General features: G+C 45.6%; 1 protein-coding gene across 2 annotated transcripts; it reads left to right on the forward strand.

Moving 5' to 3' along the window:
• The first annotated feature begins 3621 nt into the window (after positions 1-3621).
• On the forward strand, positions 3622-17869 carry CDKL2 (cyclin dependent kinase like 2). 2 transcript variants are annotated; one of them, XM_030449572.1, is made up of 13 exons: positions 3622-3891; positions 8361-8555; positions 9421-9599; positions 10984-11096; positions 11439-11578; positions 13151-13239; positions 13699-13825; positions 13985-14259; positions 14592-14682; positions 15409-15520; positions 15642-15748; positions 15877-15963; positions 16764-17869. In XM_030449572.1, the coding sequence occupies exons 1-12, from the start codon at positions 3724-3726 to the stop codon at positions 15934-15936; spliced, it is 1656 nt and encodes a 551-aa protein (XP_030305432.1). In that variant the 5' UTR covers positions 3622-3723; the 3' UTR covers positions 15937-15963; positions 16764-17869. The 2 variants fall into 2 exon arrangements, with proteins under 2 accessions (XP_030305432.1, XP_030305433.1); XM_030449573.1 differs by having other exon boundaries at positions 3625-3891; positions 16769-17869.
• Positions 17870-18754: the final 885 nt, after the last annotated feature.

The raw sequence follows: 18754 nt of genomic DNA on the forward strand, positions 1-18754 counted from the left end.
CGGCCCGCCCCTTCTCGGGCTATGAGGGGACTGCGGGTTCGGTCCGCCCCTTCTCGGGCTATGAGGGGACTGCGGGTTCGGTCCGCCCATTCCCGGGCTCTGAGGGGGCGGTGGCTTCAGTCCGCCCCTTCACGGGCTCTGAGGGGATTACGGGTTCGGTCCGCCCCTTCACGGGCTCTGAGGGGATTGCGGGTTCGGTCCGCCCCTTCTCGGGCTCTAAGGGGACTGCGGGTTCGGTCCGCCCCTTCCTGGGCTCTAAGGGGACTGTGTTGCCGGACCTGCTCTGTTCTCGGGCTCTGGGGAGACCGGGGTGTGGAACCTGACCCTTCCGGGGCTCTGAGGAGGAGGCAGCAGTGACGGCGCCCAAGATGGGCTAAAACAGCCTAATGCAGTAAGAAAACAACTGTATCCCGTCAAATCTTGGGAATTTGGAAGGCTCTTCTCCTTCAGGCCCGCTGCCAAAGGTATTTGAATCATAGAATCCTAGAATTGGCTGGGTTGGAAGGGACCTCAGAGATCATCAAGTCCAACCCTTGATCCACTCCCGCTGCAGTTCCCAGCCCATGGCACTCAGTGCCACATCCAGGCTCTTTTGAAATATCTCAAGACACGGAGAATCCACTACTTCCCTGGGCAGCCCATTCCAATGTGTCCCTTCCAGGTGTTGCCTTGAGGGAAAAAACGTCAGAGGAGGGTGAGGAGACTGAGTGAGGAGGGTTCAGTGTGAAGCCGAAGCTGGGAAGACAGGGTAAATTAGAAAAAAAAAAAAAAAGGTGGTTTACCACAAAACTGCCTTGGGAAGCAGGCGGTAACATCACAATCAACGGTTACCAGCGTATGCCATTGGTGTGGTTTATTTTAATTTCTTTTATTCCCTTGGGTTTTGTGTGATGGAGAGGGATAGGGTGTGTTGTGCGATCCTGTATCCTGGCTTGTGTTCGTTACAGCTTGTGTGTGAACAAAAATTCCTGGATTAAAAAACAACCTAAATCTTGTAATTTCACCCCTAGAAGATGATTCAGGGCACCAGGCTGCTTCATGCCTAGCTTCTCCAAGTCATTAGATACTTCAAAAAAGCTGTTCTAGATACTGACTTTCTCATTAAGCTTTTCCTGTGGTTGTGGAAGAACAGGAGAGGTCACAGTACCCTGTGTCTGAAATAAGGACAATATTCCAAAGGCCAATAAGAAAAAGCATCACCAATAGTGACTCTCCAGAATCCAATTCAAGGTCCCTGTTGGCTAGGGGCATCACATAAGAGAAAAAAAGGGTTTCAAAGTGTGACTAAATCAATGCTGTTCAGATGCCAGGAGGCTGTCAGACAGCTCTGGAGCACAGGTGTTTTATGGTTTAGTAAGATATTTCTCTTGTTCTTCACCACCATCTCTCCTGGCTTCAAATTCCAGCACCACACTGGCACACATCATCATGAGCTAACAGTGATGTTAAATGTGTAAAAATGAAGATGATGCAAAAAGAAAAAAAAAAAAAAAAAAAGACCAAACCTATAGCAAAAATAAATTGTTGTCATTTTTTAAGTTAGTCACTGATGATAAAAACCCAGTGAGGCAGCTGGATTCTATAATTAAAGAGGGGTCCCACTGACCCTGGACACTGTCCATAAGAGTCAATGTGGTTCCCCATATTGTTTGCTAGGATTAAAAATAAAATAAAGTTGAAAAACCACCTGCACTGGTCAAAGTGAGTTTTTGAAGCCTGCTGTGCATATGTGATTGTGGTTTGCACTTTTCACTGAACAAAACCAAAAGTGTCTTGAGCAGTGGAAGAGTTATCTGGTTGTCAAGTGAGTTATGGATACCAGGACCCAGAGGAGGCATTTGCTACAATAATAATGAGCAGTAGGAGGTGGGAGGAATATAATAAATTAATGCCAGCTGAGCTCCAATGGTTTGGTTTGGTTTTTTTTCCTGGAAATGTGAGGTCAGCCTTGAAAGGTGCATTACAGTGATTGCATATAGGAAGTGAGAGTGAGGGTGAAAACCAACAAGAAATGCATTACAGAAGGTGACCTCATATCAGCATGACTCAAGAGTAATATGAGAAAGGTTTCAGAAAGTGTTATATGATGCCTCGTGATGCTATTTTCCTAGGAAATGTAATTTTGGTGAGATCTAGACTGCTTCTCTCCCAAAAAGAAATGTGGCAGTCAGACCTGACAGGTGTTCATAATTTTTTTTCAGAGCAATTGGAGACCTTTTCTTCTACAGCACCTTAGACTGTGGCCACCAAACTGAGGAGAGAGTTGCCTAGGAACTGGTGGGTAAAAACAGAACAGGGAACTTTCAGGGCTACCAACACAAAACACGTTTTTCTTGCTGTAGTTTCAGCTTCTGATTGCTTTCTCCTGCATGCATCTTGCCATGCCACTCATGTCCTGAGCCAGACAAGTCAATGTGAGAGAAATGCTCTCACCCTCACACCTTCCTACACCCCTCACCTCACTGGTGTGGAGCAGAAAAAGCAAGAGGATGTTGGATTAAATCTCATTTGATAACACAGAAGCCTCCCCAATGGAAGGAAATGGGTTACCTTTGTGCTGGGTGTTAAGTTGTACAGGAATATATACAGAAACAACCACATTTTAAAATAAAACACACAGCAAAGGCACTGATGCAGACATCCAGTCCAAATCCAGTTACTCACTGCCACTTTCTGAGCAACACAAGCTGCCTTGCAGCAGGACACAGCTGCACAAGCACGGAATATCCAATAAATTAATTTATGCTGGTTTGTTATTTGTGTTTTTTTTTTTTTTTTTAAATCCTGGCTCTCTGCCCACCACACATTTTCATACTGAGGTAAGGTTGCTTACTCATTTGTTCTTGATGTCTTTTGATGGCTTTCAGAGGAGAACCTCAAGGGAGAGTCGAGCTTTACAGGGCCCTTTCCCTCTTTTCAGACACCACATTTCCTTCCCTTTTCTGCAGCCACTACTGAATACAATTTTTTTCCCCATTCTTCTGATGAGAACCTGCTCTTAAACCTTGTAATTCATGAACATAACACATGTATATGCAAGGGCAGCTTATTTTATTTTAAATCATGTTTTTTTTTCTCGTGTTTTGGGGGAAAGACAACAGAGACAAGGCTGTCTCAGGGCTTTGCTGCTCTGCTGCTCATTTTCTAAAATTTTAATAAAAAGATTTGCAGCATGTTGGTTTAATTAATAATGAATAATACAAAATTAAACATCTTTCTAAAAAACATGGTTTTTTAGAAAATGTATGTTTTTAAACTGCACGTTGATGATTTATTAACAGCAGAGGAATCTTGTCTAGCAGACACCCTATACCTTGCTGTTTGACCCATCGAACTTCTCCACATAATTTACAATTTTTTTTTTTTGTCAGAAAAATAGAAAATAACCGGGGTTCCATTCTCCAGCAACAGGACCGGTACCACCGGGTCAGGTTTGACACCAGTTGGCACAAACACACCAGAAGCGGGTTCATTAGCACAAAAACAAACGACTAAACCTCTCCGGCTCCGTTTGGCAGAACCTCAGCCCAGAACCACCGCCGGTCCCGGTTCCCGGTACCACCACCGGCCTTTCGCGACATGCGCGGCGGGCGCGCTTGACGGCAGCCCGTTGCCATGGTGACGGGGCGTTCAGCCCGCGGCCGCCGCCGCCATCGTCCGGCGGCCACGGTTCCTTCATCACCTCAGGGCTGCGGGCTCAGGGAGGGGGGAAAGGTAGCGGCCATGGAGAAGTACCAAGTGCTGGGCCTCGTCGGGGAAGGCAGCTACGGAGTGGTGACCAAATGCAGGAATAGGGAGAGCGGGAAAATCGTCGCCGTCAAGAAGTTCCTGGAAAGCGATGAGGACGCGGTGGTGAGGAAGATCGCGGTGAGGGAAATCAAACTGCTGAAGGTGAGGGAGCAGGAGGCGGTGAGGGAAGCCGGAGGGGAATGGGGCCCCAAGGACCAAAAGGATGTTTTTTTGGTGGCTTGGTGTTGTCACGGTTTAACAGGTGTTAAAAAGCAGGACAGGTGTTTAAATTCCTCTTCAGCTGGGAAGGGGGGGGTTGATGTCGCAGTACGAGGAGGTTCGTGCAGGGCGTCACCTTTTCACGTGTAGATCGTGTCATTTGGGTCCCACATTAGGAGGAAATTCTTCACTGTGAGGGTGGTGAGACCCTGGGCCAGGTTGCCCAGGTAGGTTGTGGCAATTACACAAATGTCACTGAGAAGAGGGGAGGGTTCCTGAGAGCTGAGTGGTCTGTGTCTGTGTGACAGGAATTCCCTGTGCAAGGGCTCAGGGTCAGCACTGCTCACTGGAATGGAAGCAGCCAGCAAACGTGGAACTTGGTTGTTGGTACTGATGCCTCTCTGGCTTGTCGCTATCACAAGCCCTTGGAGGGGGAGTTTTGCAGCTTTTTTTCTTGACTTGACTTGTAAATGAGAGGTGATTGTGCCGTGGTGAGACCTCAGCTGGAATGCTGTGTCCAGCTCTGGAGCTCCTGACCAAAGGAGGATGGGGACCTGTTGGAGAGTGTCCAGAGGAGGGGCACAAAAAATGCTCAGAGGGCTGCAGACAGTGTGAGGGAGCTGGGGTTGTTCGTCCTGGAGAAGGCTCTGAGGGGACATAATATCAGCTTTCCAATACCAAAAGGGGTCCTGGAGGAAGGCTGGAGAAGGACTTTTAACAAGGGCTTGTAGTGAGAGGACAAGAGGTTATGGCTTTAAATCAGAAGAAGTAAGATTTGGGTTAGAGATTAGGAGGAAATTCTTTTGTGTGTGGGTGCTGAGCCCCTGGCCCAGGTTGCCAAGGAAGCTGTGGCTGCCCCATCCCTGGCAGAGTCCAAGTCCAGGTTGGATGGGGCTTGGAGCAACCTGGGCTGGTGGGAGGTGTCCCTGCCCATGCAGGGGGTTGGGACTGGGTGAGCTTTAAGGTCCCTTCCAACCTGAACCAGTCAGCGATGAAGTGAGCAGCCTGTCTGTCTGCAACCTGGGAAGAATGGAGCTCAACATGTGCTCCATGGAGAGGGAGAGACCTGGTGTGTGGCTCCATGCTCCAGGTGCCTCCTCATGGTGTGTTTTGAATTCTATTTTGATTTATAAATACCTTTCCTGAAGGCAAATGCCTCCTTCAAGCAGAATAGTAACCTTCATGTCTGAGTTTTCCTTGCACTAGTTCTTTAAAAGTGATGGATGAGATCTGCCTTGGTCCCTGAGAGGAAGCTGCCTCTTGAGACTCCTGAATAGTCCTTTAAGGAGTGGTGTTTATCCAGTGAAGTTCTAGGACAGATGTCACTTTAAACCATTGGGTCGCTTTTGAAAGGGAAACACAGTTGCTTCTGATCAGGATTTATGAAGTGTAACTAAATCCAAAACAAAAGATACTTAATTGGGTCCCGGGTGTATTTCCAAAAGCAGCCTCGCTATTCATATGAGCCTTTTGAGTTGAAGCCTGGCAGCTCTGCTTTTCCCCATGGCAGGGTGCTGTGCTGGATCTGCTTGGCTAAACTTGAGGCGATCAGAATCTAGGCTGCTTATTTTCCGTGTTCGGCGGGGAAAGGTACGTGAAAGCGTAGTGACAAGGTCTCTGTTGCCTCCTGGTGGTAACAGTCCCTCTGTGTCGTGTACCAGATCGCTGCTGGGAATTGTGCTGAAAGCGAAATGCTGAGCTTTTAAAACCTGCGTGTGAGTGGTGACCTGGAGGTGTGACACTGTGCCTAAGCAGGCTGGGCACTGGTGTTTCCTGACACGGGTACCTGCTTCTAGGAAAGCGTTACTCTGTTTTCTTTTATTAATGGCACTTGTGTTGCAGGCAAGAGGCTGGAGGAGGGGACAGGTATCAGGTTCCCTGAACCTTATCAGTCAATGGCTAGCCCTTAGGGTGAAGCCAGCTGGCATGATGTCCTTTGCTGTTTGTGGGTGTGATTTGCCTGGCATCAGCTGTGGGTGCTTTATAGCCACCTAAATACCCAGTCATACTTCAGCCTCTTAGCTTCTTATCATCAGTCTTCTGTCATGTAGGCTCACTGTGGGGCTTGGTTTCTTAAAGGTACTTCTCTTCATGGGTTGTAGATGCTTTGTCTGGAAAAATACCAAGGAGTTTTATATAAACAGAGCTTTGTGGGGGGGGGTTTGGAGGTTTTTTTTTTTTATGTTTTGTCATATGGTCTTTCTGCTTCCTTCAGGCTTTGTTCTTCCTACAGAAGCTTTTGCAGTTTTCCTGAGCTGTTCCACTGGCAATTTTTTCTGCTGTGTTGGTGAGAAGGAGGCAGGGTGGCATTCCAAGTCAGGATGTACAGCCCTTGTTCTGCTTGCCCTTTTGACCCCCTTCAGTCCTTGTGTTTTCCACCACAGCCTTTAGCAGCACTTGCATTTTCCTTCTTCCCTCATCCCATCCCACGTGTGGTGCACGTGGAAGAGCAGGTGTCTGGGCTGAGGTTTTAAGCCTTGGGAGACAGGGGTGATCTGTCTGGTAAGGAAATGAAGGCAAGCTTTGCTACATTTGGGGTGCATCTAGGCTTTTCCTAGGATGTAAGGTGTTCAGGAGGTGGGAATATGATCAAGCCTGTCTCCTCTACTCTTGGCTGCCTCAAGGCTATAGTGTCTGTGCCATCAAGTTAAAATGAAAGTCACCACTTGCCACCACTCAAGAGCTACAAACCTGCAGAGCTAATAGATCTGCACCTGCTGGAGCTTGAGGCTCCAAGCATTGTCCCCTCCAACTCTTTTAAAGCAGATCTTGTGAGTCTGGGTTGTACCTGACCTGTTGGCCAGGCTTGCTTAGCTTCTCAGTCAAAACATGTACCACCTCCCAGGTGTGTTGGGAATTTTCCTGGGTAAATGGGAATTAAACAAGGGGAAGGTTTCCATTTATTGCTTAATAAATGCAGCCTCTCACAGTGAGAAAGAAGACCTAGGGATTTAGCACTTACATGCTCCTTGTTAACTTACTTTTTAATATTTATTTTTCTTTTCCCCTTCTGTTTTGGAGTTTGGGCAGGAATCTAATTGTGGCTGAAAAGAGCAAAACTTTTTCAGGTCTCCTTTTCCAGGAAAAAAATATTTTTGAGAAAAGTGTTGTTTTTATTTGGTTTTTTTTCCTTCTAATTGATCATCACTTTTAAAATCTTCACTTTTCAGACCTTCTAAGGTTGGCTGTCACTCCCTCTGGGCTGTCAGAGCATTTCCCCTACCAGTCCTGGTGCCCTGCAGACCCTTTGCACCTTGTGATCCCTGGGCTGTGGTGCAGCCTCCAGTGAGATTTCCCTGCTAGGCTCCAAGCTAATAAACAACTGCACTGTAGCACGGGCTGGTTTGTTCAAGTGCTGTGTGGTAAAACAGTCTTACAAATGTGTAACGAAGGGGAGATGGAGTCTTGGATGGCCACAATCTGCTGAAAAAATCACATAAAAATACATCAGCCTGTTTTTTTTTTCTTTTCATTGAAGTTGCAGGGTTTTTTCTCTAAACTATCTTAATCTTTCCCCTCTGCGTAATGTTGGGGGGAAAGAAAATATCTCTTCAAATCCTTAGCTGCTCAGTTTTCATTCTTAGTCCACTAGACACAGTTTAATAGAAACTGTTTAATTGTTAACACTATTATAGGTAAGAATGCTGAGCTTTCCTTTTATCCATTCAGCGTGGCTGTGTTCTGGCACTTGTTACTTATTGTAAATATGTATTGGCTGGCAGTGCCAACAGAAGTGTTTTGGGTATGGGAAAAGCTTAAAAGTTTTCTATCAGATTTACTAGAAAAAAATCAAGATAAAGATACTGAGTAGCTGGTGATGAACCAACAGCTAGTTAGAGCAGAGAGGTAGTGCAGCTGCTTTTGCTTTTCTTTTAGGTGAAGACATAAGAGATTTTTAAAAAGAGGACCTAGGGAAAGGAATGACAGAGTAGAACTTCCTGGAAACATAGGAGGAAAGAGATGAGTCAGCTTGGGGAAAGGCAAAAAGTTTTCTTAAAACTTGGAAAGCATAGGGTTGTCAAAATCAGGGTGTGAGTTAGTGTCACCTCTGATATGAGGGAAGTGTTGTGAGAAGCAGAACACGTGAGGTTATTCAAGAAGAGAACAGTATTTTGAGCATCCCCATTATAAAGGGATGTCCTTAGGCAGTGTTCTGTTTGGTTTTAGGCTGCAAAACCAGATGTTTGCATATACAAGTGGTGGAAAACCTCCAGGTAATGTTGAGCAAGTAAAACAAAACTGGCAAAATAAAATTTATTATAAAATATCAAGAGTATTTAGAATAAATGAATAGTGCCATGACAAGAAGAGCATTCCAGGGCAGTGCCTGGTTGCAATTTGAAGTAACAGCTGGCAGTTCACCCATTATATCCTGTCAAGCTCTCACAAAATATTTCCTTGTTTTATGACAGCAACTCAGGCATGAGAATCTGGTGAGCCTGCTGGAAGTGTATAAAAAGAAGAAACGCTGGTACCTGGTCTTTGAATTTGTGGATCACACAGTGCTTGATGACCTTGAGGCATTTCCAAACGGACTTGACTACAGCAGGGTTCGGAAATACTTATTTCAGATTATCAGAGGAACAGCATTTTGTCACAGTCATAATGTAAGTATGTGCAAGAAGTCAGCTCTGCAATTAACCCTGAATGGGTAGATACAGAAGCACATATTTTAATCTCTATACTAAAACTCAGAGAAATAAAGCCTCAGTTGAAAAGAAAGAGGCTGGGCTGAATTTCATCTAAAATGTCAGAGCTTGATGTCAGCTAACCAGTTATCTGTCTGATTCGTGAGGGTTTTTCAAAGGAAGTGTCCAGAAGACTGACGGAGATCCCATACTTGGTGGCACTCTGTTGTTGGTTGGCTTATTTAGCAGAGTGACACAGCCTCTCTTTCAAAACTTTGATTCTGGTGATGTCTATGTAATATGTAGGCTTGCATTTTCTCTTTGGTATTTTTATGTTCTCAACTGATTTCTAACAGGTTTGACAACTGACCCATAGTTGTATAATTATATAGATAAACACGTGCATTTACTCCCTTTTTTCTTTTTTTACTTTAGGAAACTTTTATGAATTCCTAAAATACTCTTCACATTTAGCTGCAGGACATGCCCAGGGCCCTTCCAATACTTACAGCTTATGAATTGTGGCCAGGGCCAAATTTTCCAGCTTTATAAGTTGTGCCTGTTAAAATAACTTCTATGAAAGCACCAGCATAAGATAAGCAGAGAGATTAATGAAATCAGCACTTCTGTGTTTAAAAATTACAGGTTCTGTGTTTACCTGTGCATGTGGGTCAGCCTTGGGTTGGTCACTGCCTGTGTGCACATAGCTGCCTTTTACAGGCTCCACATTTCCTCTGCCTGTAAAACTGTTTTCTACCTGGATGGGAACAATGTTGGCAAGCCAGCCAGTTTGCTACATAGAAACAGAGAATTTATTTGTGTGGACTTGCTTTTCTTTGTGCAGATAATCCATCGGGACATCAAACCAGAGAACATCCTGGTTTCTCAGTCAGGAGTTGTCAAACTCTGTGACTTTGGCTTTGCCCGTACCTTAGCAGCTTCTGGGGAAGCTTACACAGACTACGTGGCAACCCGATGGTACAGAGCTCCAGAGCTGCTGGTGGGAGACATCAAGTATGGCAAGTAAGGCTGCAGAAGGGTTGTGGAGAGGGGTGCTCTGGTTTTTTGGGGAGGGAGAGGACTGTTACTTGGCAAACAGGCTAAACAGATGATGTTCATCATTCCCTGCTTATCCACTCATCAAGGTTTAATCATAGAATCCTAGAATTGGCTGGATTGGAAGGGACCTCAGAGATCATCAAGTCCAACCCTTGATCCACTCCCGCTGCAGTTCCCAGCCCATGGCACTCAGTGCCACATCCAGGCTCTTTGGAAATATCTCCAGACACGGAGAATCCACTACTTCCCTGGGCAGCCCATTCCAATGCCTGATCACCCTCTCCAGAAAGAAATTCTTTCTAATGTCCAACCTAAACCTCCCCTGGCACAACTTAAGACCCTGCCCTCTTGTCTTGCTGAGAGTTTCCAGGGAAAAGAGCCCAACCCCCCCCTGGCTCCAACCTCCTTTCAGGGAGTTGGAGAGAGTGATGAGGTCTCCCCTGAGCCTCCTCTTCTCCAGCCTCAACACCCCCAGCTCCCTCAGCCCTTCCTCACAGGATCTGTGCTCGAGTCCCTTCACCAGCCTGGTTGCCCTCCTTTGGACCCGCTCTAGGACTTCAATCTCCTTCCTGAACTGAGGGGCCCAGAACTGGACACAGTGGACCCAGAACTGGACACTTCTTCTTTCTTCCTCTTCTCTCTCCCACTCCATAACTGACTGCTGCCAGTGCTAGGCTTTCCTGGCTCAGGAGGAGAGCCCTCAGCATTCCTGGTCTGTTCCTGGGCTGCTGGAGTTATTCGGTTGCCCATGCTAGTCCTGGGGGAGGCTATGATAGACTTCCCTCTTGTGTGGTTGGAGTCATGAGGAGAAGGCAGAAAAGTCCCTCCAAAAATTCTAGGGAGACATTTCAGGAAGGGGGAGGTAGGATTGTTCTTACTGGGATCCTCAGTGTGCCAAAAACAAGTCAGAATTTAAACTGTGTTACTCACAGGTCTGTTTTACAATCATGCAGGGCTGTAAATGTTCCTGTATGAATTAATTTTCAGTAAATGTCCCTAAAGAGTGGGTGCCTGCAGAAAGAGGAGCTGCTTGCCTGTGTGTTCTCTGAAGTGCAAGATTCCAGTAACATGTTTATGTTGTATTAAAGTTTTAAAACACTGGGTGTAGGAGCCTGATTTTACAGCTGTCAGGTTTTCTGCTAGCATTTGTCTGCTTCAAGAGCTGCATCTTTTGCCACTCATCAGAGCACTTGTAAACTTGGAAAACAGCGTCTTGCTGTTCCCTCAGGGCTTGGAGCCTGCTGAAGACATGCTGTGCTTTGGCTTGGCTCAGCCTTTAGATCAAAGAGACAAATGAAGCCCTGCTAAGCTGGGATGTTGTTTTGGGTTTTGTTTTCTTTTTCCCCAGGGCTGTGGACGTGTGGGCTATTGGCTCTCTGATAACAGAAATGCTTACAGGAGAACCTCTCTTCCCTGGAGATTCAGACATTGACCAGCTCTACCATATCACCAAGTGCCTGGGTAAGAGCAGCCTAGTGGGTTCCTAGTGCCTGCTTAGGGGTCAAATATGTTTTTGCAGGAGTAGAAGGGTGTGGGGAGAGAGGCTGTGGTGTGTGCTGAACTATTTCTGAGACTGTGTAGCTCTTAGTGAGCTCTTGGCACCTTTTACAAAGGAGGAGCTAGGGGCTTGGGAATACAGCAGCAACCCATGGCACACAGGTGGAAAAAGAATGACCCAGGCTGTAGCCCTTGAAGTAGTGCTGACCCAGTATTTCAATATTCCAGTGTTTCATTATTCTCAGCTGTTTTCACAGAACTGTTCTGCATTTCTTCCATGTGGCTGCTTTGTTTGTGTGATTCCAGGTAATTTAATTCCAAGACACCAAGAGTTATTCTATAAAAATCCCCTCTTTGCTGGCATGAGGTTGCCTGAAGTGAAGGAGCCTGAGTCTCTGGACAAACGATATCCCAAGCTCTCTGCTGCAGTTCTAGATTTAGCCAAGGTAATTAACTGATTGTTTTCTAGGAACATTTCTCTGTTTATTTGTTCTTTGCCTCAGGGAGCTGAGCACAGCCTACAGAAAAGGCTGTTAAACTGGCTTTTCCTCAGCTTCTCATGCAACAAGCACCTGCTTGGGTTGGTGGTTGAATGGTGACTGCAAGGATATGACAGCTACTCTCCTGGGTGACAGGGGGGCTACACCAGTCACCACCAGAGACAAAATGGTCACTGCACATCCTCCAGGCAGGATTTGTAGCACATAATGCCCCACTGATTATGTTTTCTAAGGAGATTTGACAGGTGAGAAAGGGCTTGTGTACTGAAGACATCCCTCATACACCTCAGTGCATCAGTGGATCCTCAGGAAGGTCCCAGCAATCTTTGCCCTTAGTCTGCTACCTAAGTGGGGTCTTTGTAGATAACACACAGCCCCTTACTCACAACTTGATGGCAGAGCTGTGCTGGTACAGTGTTCTCTGCCTGATGGTGGAGGCACTGCAAGCAAGTAGGCTTGGATGGGCTGGCATCCAAATGTGTGGATGGAGCTGTGTGTCTGCTGTGTAGGAGTTGGGAAACCTACAACTTGGTAACAGATTCCCAAGAATCCTTCCAGGGTGTGGTTTTTTTGCTTCCACCCAGTAATCTGGAGCACTGACACATTGGCTGACTAAAACAACCTAAACCCCACGTGGTTGGCTTTGAAATTCCTGATGATCAGAGCAGATTTTTGAAGCCACACAAATGTCAGTGAGAAGAGGGGAGGGTTCCTGAGAGCTGAGTGGTCTGTGTCTGTGTGACAGGAATTCCCTGTGCAAGGGCTCAGGGTCAGCACTGCTGACTGGAATGGAAGCAGCCAGCAAACATGGAACTTGGTTGTTGGTACTGATGCCTCTCTGGCTTGTCTCTATCACAAGCCCTTGGAGGGGGAGTTTTGCAGCTTTTTTTCTTGACTTGACTTGTAAATGAGAGGTGATTGTGCCCCTTTACTCTGCCCTGGTGAGACCTCAGCTGGAATGCTGTGCCCAGCTCTGGAGCTCCTGACCAAAGGAGGATGGGGACCTGTTGGAGAGTGTCCAGAGGAGGGACACAAAAAATGCTCAGAGGGCTGGAGACAGTGTGAGGGAGCTGGGGTTGTTCATCCTGAAGAAGAGAAAGCTCTGGGGTGACATAGTATCAGCTCTCCAATACCAAAAGGGGGCCTGGCGGAAGGCTGGAGAGGGACTTTTAACAAGGGCTTGTAGTGAGAGGACAAGAGGTTATGGCTTTAAACCAGCAGAGGGAAGATTTGGGTTAGAGATTAGGAGGAAATTCTTTGTTTGAGGGTGCTGAGCCCCTGGCCCAGGTTGCCCAAGGAAGCTGTGGCTGCCCCATCCCTGGCAGTGTCCAAGTCCAGGTTGGATGGGGCTTGGAGCAACCTGGGCTGGTGGGAGGTGTCCCTGCCCATGCAGGGGGTTGGGACTGGATGAGCTTTAAGGTTCCTTCCAACCCAAACCACTCTGGGATTCTCTGAGCTGCTAAAGCCTTTACTTCAGGTCTAATATATTTCCCTTCCATCTTTACATTTGTTTGCCAGAAATGTTTGCAGATTGACCCAGACAAAAGGCCCTCCTGTGCTGAGCTCCTGCAGTGTGATTTCTTTAACAAGGATGGATTTGCAGAAAGGTGAGTGGTCTGTTTCTTGCTCAAAGCAGACTGATGGTAGGAGGTGGAGCAGTTGTGCTTGGGGGATTGCAGGCTGGGTTTGCAGAGCTGACAGCTGCTGAATGCTTGGTTTGGTTTCAGCCTTCCTGGAAACAGGAGAGTTGAGAGGGAACACATTGCAGTGGCATGTGTGCCTCCTTACCTTGTCATGACATTAATTCATCACCCAGTGTCACACCAGATGGGGTTGTACAGCAGTCACTGCATCAGGCTGGGATGCAAATACCTTTATTGCTGCCATGTGGAAGTTGTGTGCTTGTAAGGTTTTATTTATTTTAGCATACATCATATTTGGGTGGCTTCTTTAAAAGACATGAGGTCTTTTTATTATTTAAAATGCTATAAAAACCTGGGCTGAACACCAACTGATGATGATATTAACAGAACCCCTTTTTTTTTTTTTTATTCTGTGGAATGTAGATTTACTCAGGAGCTTAAATTAAAGATTCAGAAAGATGCCAGAGATCATCAATTACAAAAAAGACCAAAAATCAGCAAAAGAGACAAAGATGACATTTTAGAAGAAAGAAAAATACTTGGTGTCCAGGTTGGTATATCTCTGGTTTCCAAACCTTCATTATTATTACTGCCTTTTTTTTTCCATGTTTTAAAATCACTATATGATTACATGCAGCAGTTTGAAATTAAACCAAGTATGATCATAACCATGATGATAAGAGAAACCTGATGTTTATCTTTGAAACAGGACTTCAGCATTGACCCCAAGAGCAGAGACACAAAGTTACTGAAGGCAAAATGCTCTAAAGCTGATGGAGAGAAAGCAGACAGATCCTCCAACCTCAGCTCCCTCTATGACACTGCCATCAACCCCTTTAAAATGAGCCCTCAGACCAGCCTGAAAGATTCCAGCAGCAGCTTAGACTACTCCAAGAATGCAGGCATTGTTATCCCTCCCATCAACCAGAGCTTTTCTCCCACCATGGCTGGGATGGGGCCTGTGCCTGGGAACCTCAGTTACAGGTATGGGAGCAGAGCTCAAAGAGCTTCCTCATTTCTGTGGCTGAGGGATTGTTATGTCCTGAGAGAGCTGCAGGGTGACAATGTGGGAACACGAGGTGTGGGTTTGGACAGCAAGGGTTTGCCAGAAGTTGTGACAATGGCCTTTGTGTGAGTCAGGACAATTTGGACCACATATGACTCCCACTTTTCTTAGCTGAGCTCACGAAGGATATTGTCCCCATGAACCTTTTTAAGCATTTAATGACAGTGTTTCTGGATGTCTCATCTTTGTTGTTTTTATATTCACTGCATGACTCTAGTTAATACAAAACTTGGGGCGTTTTTCATTACAGAGTTGATGAGAAGAGCAAAAAATACTTGAACCCATTCCTAAAGCAAGGGAAGCATTCTCCAGCAGGCCCCTACAGTGTGAGCCTGACACCAGTAAGTCACCTGTCCTGCCCCCTTGGCAAAGCAAAAATAAATTCTGAACATAAGCACATGTTTTAGTGTCAAGAATCTCATCTGTTACAGCCTTCACCATAACTCCCACCTAGAAACACTTTTTTCTTTGCCCTCTTTTTCTCACTGGTGTGTTATCTGTTATCCTTTGCTAATTGTTATCTTGGGTGAAACATATTTTGTGTCAGAGAACAATTTTAAAAGAGGGGAGCAGTCCAACTCAGGCTGTCTGTAAGACATGAAATGTATGTAGGGCCTCCTGCCTGGGCATGAAAAGCAGACCCTGTGTGCTGTGCTACTGAAGCAGAATCAAGGATCTGGACTGAAAATGGTCAGGGCCTTATTTGGTCATGTCATAAACAGATTAAAAGTTCATAATAAAAACAAGGAAATGGAAAGCTTTGCACTGCATGCACTACCCAGGCAATATGCCTTCCCTGCCAGCAGGAACATTTGCTTTTTAATATGTAACTTCAGTTTGTCCCTCTGAAAGCAGTCTCACTTAGATGATTGGGTTTTTTACCATGACTAATTTGTTGGTTTTAAGGTGTAAATGACACTCAAGCAAAATGGGTTCTTTCACATGCATTAGAGTATTTTACTCTTGCAAAAATTCAAACTACAGCTATGTTGATGCATTTTTAAGCTTGAAAACAGCTTTGTTTTATCTGTATTTTCTTGAGCTTCTACTTATGTCCTTGATTACAGGTTACAAATGAAAAAAACATCCTTCAGGCAAACAGGAAAAAATGGGAATTCTCCAAGAAAGATGTGCGTTTGCCAGAACTAAATCATCTCCCTGAACTGAGAGGGGTGGAAGGTAAGAGCTTTGATGTCCTCTAAATCAAAGCTGGATACTAAAGGAGTGGCAGGAAGCAGTGTGCCTTACAACAGTCAGCTCTTGCTTCCTTAACATCATGTTCCTGGGTTGTGTTTTGCAGCGTGGCATCCCAGATTTCTGAAAAAGGAAAATAAAACAGTTTCAGCATCCCGTGTCCCCTCCCTTGCTGCTATTGACCTCCATAACCTAAGTCTGGCCTCACAGCAGGTAACAAAGCAGCACAGGAGTTGGTACTGCTCTGTATTTAGGAAGCATTTCTGGAATCTGGTTTGATTTAGTTTAATTGGTGCTTGGAAACTGACCCTCTTTTTGGTTTTTTCTTTTTCATTTTTCAGCTGTCAGGAACGTTGATGCCCAATGCATCAGAATCCAGCTTCCCCAGAGTAGAGCACTAACCTTATGGAGAGGATCACAAATAAAAGGTAAGCTTTTAATTCCTGTAAAAAGTAGGCTGTGATTTCTTTAATTTCTTTCAAATGGATAGTTTCATGAACACGTATCTAGTTCAGGGATCCTGCTGCATGTGTTGGAGTCTGTCTCATCTTCTTGGAAGTGAGAACTGCAGTGCTTAGGTGAGGGGTTTTACTCTCTCAATCACCCCTCTTTCTTCCAAGACTTTGCTCTAAACCCTTGCCAGCTTTATTGGAACTTTGTGTCCTGTACAGAAGGGCTTTACCCAACACTCTGGGGACACTGCTGCCAGCCTGGGTGACATCACATACTGGAGCTTCTCAAGGTGGCCACAGGGACCACCAGCCACTGTAGCCTTCTTCCACTTGGTGTTGATCACAGGTAGCCATGAGTGTGTCACAGCAGTACTGTCACCATACAGATGCAAACTGTGTGGCTTAATTTCTTTTGGGCTCTGGTCTTTCCTTTTTGAGGAGAGGGAGCAGCTGCTGACTGAAATCTCTGTGCTGGTGCTGTGTGTGCTCTTTACTCTGCACGAGTCTATTTGCCACTTGTGCTCATGTGATGTGATGGCTTAATGCCACTAGGAAAAAATAAAAACATCAGGATGGGAAGCAATCCTGATAATAGAAGTGTAGGGAAAATAAATCTTTCTAAAGCTTTGTCATCTGTGAAGTACAGAGGTATAAGCACACAGTTTTATCAAGGTGAGGATGTGTAATAAATCCAAATAAAGGAAGCACGTCACTGGGGACAACCTCTCTGGTTTTCTTAGCTTGTCCATAACATCATTCTGCTTTCCTCTTCTCAGTGCAGGTGGCTGACACAGTGGGAACAGTCCACCTGAGTTTCCAGGTGCTAAAGCTGCAAGGTCTGTGCAGGAGAGAGGAGGATCCCTTACTCTCCTGTTAGTGCAGCAGACTGCCATGGGATGCTTGGGTCCGGGCTGAGGACAGAGTTCATGCTGCCATTGCTGCTGGATTTCTTGCTTGCAAAACTGCTCCTGAAATGTTTGACTTTGTGGCCCAGGGGCAAGGTCTTGTCTGAGGCCACTTAGGGAAAAATTAGTGGTTATTGGTGTGTGACAAGGGCAAGAAGCTGGTTTGGAGGATTTGGAAGGAAGCTGGGCTTTCTTCTCTCCAACTGCTGTCTTCTTCAGGGTTTTATTTTTAAATGAATAATGAGAGAGAGTAGATAATCTGCTGAGTTGTCAGCAGGCTACCTGATACATATTGAAAAAGCACCTTTGCCTTGACAAAAACGCCAGTGAAGAAAATGTCTGTGCAAGAAATGAAACCTTTAAATGTGTAAATGTCCCCAGCTGTTCTGCTGAAACCCTTGCTAACGCTCAGCAGCGTGTGTCACCTGCTGTCAGCTTCCTTTTCCCTCCGTGCTTTCCTTCCCATCCTTGGGTGGTTGTATTTTGGCTGCTGTTAATGGTGGAGGAAGAGCATCAGTGTCAACCACGAAGCTGTGATGCAGGCAGTGTGTGAAATGGCTTCTGTCACCACTCCTTTAGGTCCCTGGGGGGAATGGGACATCTCAAACGTGACAGTGGCTTGTGGAGAGAGAAAAAATGGCATCGCTTTCATCTTGGGACTGTTACAAGACCATTTTTACTAAACTGCCCTCAAGCTGGTTGTTGTCAGTTCTGTGGTGTCCCTACGTTGGTCACAACTTTCTTTTTTGGCAGCTTTGAGGGTGCTGTCACAGCTCATGTCCCCCCCTGTACGGTGTCGTTGACTTTGGAACTTGTCTTTCCACAAAATCCGTGGCCTTTCCCATTGTTGCATCATGGCAGAATACAGTACAAATAAGAATAATATTTAGGGCTTTGTGGCTATGCTGTGTTTGGATGTGTACGTTAAAACTGGTAAATAAAGGGATATCCAGATTCCTTGTCTGGGAAACAGCAAAAAAAAACACTTCCTCCTGGAAAACACTGAGGAGAAACCTTCCCCACTGTCTGTCTGCTGTCCCCTGTGCTGCATCAGACAGCCAAGGGGCTTGGTTTTAATTTGGGGATGGGAAGGGGGGTAGGGAGAAAGAAGGAAGGGTTTAGGGAAATGGAGGGGAAAGAAAATGTTTGAGGTGAGGGGGGGAAACAAGGTTTTAGGAGAAGGAAATGAAAGGAAGGTTTTAGGGGAATGGGGAAAAAGAAGGAAAATTTTAGAGAAATAGGAGGGAAAGACAGGAATGGGCACCAAAGGAAGGTTTTGGGTGGAAAAGGAAGGTTTTAGGGGAATGAGGGGAAAAAAGAAGAAAGGTTTTAAGGTTTTAGGGAAATGGGGAAAAAGGTTTTAAAGAAACTGGGGGGGGGGGGGAAGAAAGAAGGTTTTAGAGGAGTAGGAGAGAAAAAATTGAAGGTTTATGGGAATGGGCACCAAAGGAAGGTATTGGGTAGAAAATGAAGGTTTTAGGGGAATGGGAGAGGAAAAAGAAGGTTTTAGAGGAAGAGGAGTGAAAGAATGGAAGGTTTAGGGAAATGGGCACCAAAGGAAGGTTTTGGATGGAAAAGGAAATGTTTTAGGGGAATGGGAAAAAAGAAAGAAGGTTTTAAAGAAATGGGGGGGGAGGGGGAGAAGAAAGGTTTTAGAGGAATAGGAGGGAAAGAATTGAAGGTTTTAGGGAAATGAGCACCAAAGGAAGGTATTGGGTAGAAAATGAAGCTTTTAGGGGAATCGGGGGAAAAAAGAAGGTTTTAAAGGAATAGGAGGGAAAGAATTGAAGGTTTAGGGGAATGAGCACCATAGGAAGGTTGAGGGGGAAAGAAAGCTTTAAAGGAATGAGGGGGAAAGAAGC

The sequence above is a fragment of the Calypte anna genome, chromosome 4A (genome assembly GCF_003957555.1).
Source record: "Calypte anna isolate BGI_N300 chromosome 4A, bCalAnn1_v1.p, whole genome shotgun sequence".
NCBI lineage: Eukaryota > Metazoa > Chordata > Aves > Apodiformes > Trochilidae > Calypte > Calypte anna.

What these genes read in the sequence shown, in the direction of transcription:
- CDKL2 (XM_030449572.1), top strand. Translation starts at nt 3,724, where the DNA reads ATGGAGAAGTACCAAGTGCTGGGCCTCGTCGGGGAAGGCAGCTACGGA. An exon ending in GGGAAATCAAACTGCTGAAG is followed by an intron (nt 3,892 to 8,360) that starts GTGAGGGAGCAG and finishes GTTTTATGACAG; the next exon opens with CAACTCAGGCATGAGAATCT. An exon ending in AAGGATGGATTTGCAGAAAG is followed by an intron (nt 13,240 to 13,698) that starts GTGAGTGGTCTG and finishes TGTGGAATGTAG; the next exon opens with ATTTACTCAGGAGCTTAAAT.